At 33.6% G+C, this 4,056-nt stretch overlaps 1 protein-coding gene across 1 annotated transcript; it reads left to right on the top strand.

Moving 5' to 3' along the window:
* The first annotated feature begins 511 nt into the window (after positions 1 to 511).
* LOC112797318 (uncharacterized) lies at positions 512 to 3,440 on the top strand. The gene is made up of 4 exons (XM_025840188.3): positions 512 to 954; positions 2,213 to 2,448; positions 2,901 to 3,033; positions 3,126 to 3,440. The coding sequence occupies exons 1-4, from the start codon at positions 757 to 759 to the stop codon at positions 3,246 to 3,248; spliced, it is 690 nt and encodes a 229-aa protein (XP_025695973.1). The 5' UTR covers positions 512 to 756; the 3' UTR covers positions 3,249 to 3,440.
* The last annotated feature ends 616 nt before the right edge of the window (positions 3,441 to 4,056 follow it).

The following is a 4,056-nucleotide window of genomic DNA, read 5'->3' as shown; positions in this document are numbered from 1 at the left end:
TAATTTAAAATATCTCATAATTTTATTAATAATAAAAAATAATTTATATATGTAATTATGTATTAATAGGCCTAAACAGGCCTGATAGGCCAATAAAATTAATTAGTGAGCCTGGACCTGACTTATTAACATAATAAGATTTTTATAAAAGTTTGAATCTGTGCCTATTTTATAGCAAGTCAAGTCAGGTAAGGCCAAATATAGACCAGACTACATATCCCTGGTAGACCGCCTGACATTTTTTCACCCTTACTTACGAGTTTAATTATCGAACTAGGTAAAAACTCAGGTGCAGTCGACTTCACGTAAAGTTGATGGCTGAAAGCGGTTAGATGATTTGACTGATTTGACTAAATTTTTATCTAACGGCACTCAGCCATCAACTTCAAATATGCCCGCTCATGAATTGGCTTGACTCGTTGGAAATCCTACTTGCATCAAATATGCCCGGTTGAATTCGATTCAATCCGTCTGGCTTTCAAAAAACCCGGCCTCCCAGCCGTTTTTTCAAAACCTGGATCGGGTCATGCTTCTTGGGAAAAAAAAAAAAACTGTCTCTCACAGAAAAGGAAGCCCTAATTTTAACTCTCACCCTCTCTCAGCTCTGAGACGCTCACTGTCTCTCGCAAACTCAACTCAACTCACGTCTCACCTCATCTCTCTCAGTTTCTCGGACTCAGACTCTCACCGTCTCTCAACTCAACTCTCTCCGTCTCTCGTCTTCAGAAACAGAAGCAGCCAGCAGCGAGAGAGAGAATGGGAGCAAAGGGAAAGAAGAGGAGAGAGAAGAACTACAAAGCTGCTCATGGCGGCTACAGTGGCCTCCCTCCCCCGCCTGATCCTTCCAAGCTCGACGCTTTGCCTTCCAAAATTCGCCAAATCATGTCTTTCACTCAGTCCCAACAAAAACACCTTGATAACAAGCACACACACCATTATTCCCATGCTCAAAATGTAAGCTTGAAGGTTTCAATTTTCGCTCCAATTCGGGGTTTATCATTTCATTTTTTTCCTCATTTCTATTGGTGGCTATTAGCCTATTACTTCATTTTCAACCAATTTTCTGAAATAATTTTGTTTGGTTAGGTTTCCTATTATTCTCTGCTCTTAACAAATTCTGAACAATGCTGGTAGTTCAGTACATAGACATAACGAATAAGATTACTTTTAGTTCATACTTTGCCATGATAATTTATTAGAGTTCGATAAATTTAGAGTTTTGTTTAAACAAATGGATAACAAAACTAAATGAGTATGCAGTGATGAACACAATGTGTCCATGACAGTAGGAAACTGCTTATTTATATGTGATTTCAATCCGATTCATATTAGTTCCTGATATATCTTCAGTTCTTTATTATGTATTCCCATTTATCTAATAATTTTTCTGTGGAATTTCTCTTGTTTTTCTCTAAGGAGGTGTTTCATTTGGGGTTTGATCAAGGCAAAATTTCTAGGAATTAAATTACAAACCATTTTCCTTTTTAACCTGTTGGTTAATTTTGATTTATTTTTTGGATTTTAAAAATTCACAAACATATATATACATATTAAGTTGAATTCACTAATAACCGAACTCTAATTTGTATAAATAAGTAAGAAAAGGGAAGACGGGCAAAGTCATTTTTGAATTGTTAATGTTGAGTTCTATGTATTGAGTAGATGAGATGTTTTATTGTTGTTGCTGTTAAGAATGCTTCTATGCTCTGAAATGCTGCTTATCTTAATTGAATATCAGAAGGGACTGATATTTCTAGTAATGTTAGCGAATATTACATTCATGTAGTCCTTAGCTGTAATGTGTTTCATAGTTCAATGATCATCAAACTCTAGGAGCTTGGCATGTGATTTTTTTTTTCTTGAGGAATATTTTTCTGTGTGTCAGTGTTTTGCTCTCTCTTTGTTAATCGCATAAGTTGGTTAATTTGAGCCTTTTTTCTAGGTCCTTATTTATCACATATCTTGATTTTACCTGAGTTTTTCTTTTAGAAGTCTTGTATTTAACGTATAGTCCAATTTGCATTTTTATCATTGTGGTTCTCTGTTTAACACTTAAATTGACTGCATTATTTTCTAAACATATTTGGCAGAAAAAATACAAATACAAGAAAAATTGCAACCTCCAACAAGTTTTGTTTGTGGTTGTTAGTGATTATTTCTTGGGGTGTAATGTTTTTTTTTTTTTGGGTTTATTTGGTCATTGTTTGCACAGAATATCCCTTTGAAGGACAAAGGTGGACTTGGAACTGCAAATGGCAAAGTCGAAAATACTAATGAACAATTGAAGGAATCTTACCATGGTGATAGTGATTATGAACAGCTTATGCAGAGTAGTGAAAATGATAAGAAAAAGAAGAAAAGAAAGAGGAAGGAGGTTAAGGATCTTAGATTTGCAATGGAGCCTGATAAAACTAGCTCCCAGTTAAAAAGAAAGGAGCGCAAGAAAAAGTAAGTGTACTAATGATTTTTTAATCCAAGTAATTGTCTATTATTTTAAGTTCTGGCAAGTGGCACTTTGGGATTCCAATCTGAATTTTGTTACAATTTTCATCCTATCAGTTTAAACTCTTCGCATTGTGGTTGCATCCGTACTGAGGCCTCAATGATCTTTGTCATATTCTGAGTTCAAATGGCAGCTTAATCTTTATTAGGGAAACCAGCTTTCTTCTAATAGAATTTTAAATTCAGCAAAATAGATTTATCCCAATGTTTCTTTCGTTCTTTTTGTATGATCAGTTAACAATATGCATCAATGGTAAAAAACCACTTTGTTATGTTAGATATATATGGCCTTCAATGTCATTTTATATTGCACTCAACATGAAATGCCTCTGAATGAAAGGACTGTTGCCGAACATAGCTTTAGCTTATTGTAATCTCAATCATAATAAATTCTTCAGGTATTTAGAGGCAAAGAAGAAGAAGAAGCAGAAAAAATCCCATGAAGAAGATGAATTAGACTTCCCTGGGCATGAAAAAATAAAATTTGGAGATATTGTGCAAGCTCCACCAAAGTTAGCTGTCATTCCTAGGGTAAATACTTTGGAATCCTTGGCTTTCATTGATGGATCAGGCAATATTTATTTTAACATTTTTTGTTTTCTTTTTTCCCCCACAAAATAAAGGCGTTCAAGAATGCTCAAGATGCTTCACAAGAAAGACTTCGACTCAGGGCTATCGAGGAATACAGGAATCGTAAAGGATGGAAATCAAGACCAGGAAGTCATCTTCCACCTTCCTTGACATAAGCCCCTTCAAACTACTCTCTCTAGTTCAATGAATACTTGTCCAATATAATGGAGAAGATAGACATGGTTGTTCTAGTCTTTTTTCTTGGAGATGGGGTTCTTCATTCAGAAGTAATGTGTATTATTTCTAGAAGTTCCCAGTGGCACACACTTGTAAATGTGTGAGTTCTGAAGCATCAATGATTTTTGCAATTTTGATTTTGTTTGATATTTTATTTTTTCTCTCTTTTTTTTACCCCATTGTCCCAAGTCTTGCTCGTCATGTACTTCGTCCGTGTGATGTTGAAGCTTGAGAAGCCATGCTTTTGGGTTTTAGTTTATTGTTTTCGGAGAGGGTGAAGAAAATGAAGGCAAATGTGAATTTAGGGTTCGGATTAAGGCTTCTAGCTTTTTGTATCGTTTTTAAATTTTCTTTAGTAAAAAGATAAAAGAAATTAATTAAAAAGAATTTTCTTAACGTAGTCGAGTATTTAGTATTTAGTTATTTACTAATTACTAGGCGCCTCTTGCATTATCTGATTGATTTTTAAATAATATAACACTTGTTAAAATATAATATAATATAATTAGTTTTTCTTTTTACGTGGGTCTCAATCTGGTAGATAGTAATACTAGTGATTTACCATGTTATTTCATCTCTTTTTGTATGGTGAAACCTATTTTTAACTTCTTTTTAAAAATAATTGCAAGTAAGCAACAAATTAGAGAGCCACATGTACGGATGTACATAATTATTTAACTAAAATTTAATATAAATTAAAATATAGTTTATTATTTTAAAAATTTAAATTCATTTATTTAAAAAAAC

This window comes from Arachis hypogaea, chromosome 4 (assembly GCF_003086295.3).
Source record: "Arachis hypogaea cultivar Tifrunner chromosome 4, arahy.Tifrunner.gnm2.J5K5, whole genome shotgun sequence".
Taxonomy (NCBI): Eukaryota; Viridiplantae; Streptophyta; class Magnoliopsida; order Fabales; family Fabaceae; genus Arachis; species Arachis hypogaea.
This window is presented reverse-complemented; position numbering and strand designations above follow the sequence as displayed.

Bases quoted from the DNA above. Each gene is read 5' to 3' on its own strand.
- LOC112797318 (XM_025840188.3), top strand. From the start codon at position 757: ATGGGAGCAAAGGGAAAGAAGAGGAGAGAGAAGAACTACAAAGCTGCT. The intron at 2,449-2,900 runs GTAAGTGTACTA...TAAATTCTTCAG, and splicing joins AGAAAGGAGCGCAAGAAAAA to GTATTTAGAGGCAAAGAAGA. The intron at 3,034-3,125 runs GTAAATACTTTG...CACAAAATAAAG, and splicing joins AGTTAGCTGTCATTCCTAGG to GCGTTCAAGAATGCTCAAGA.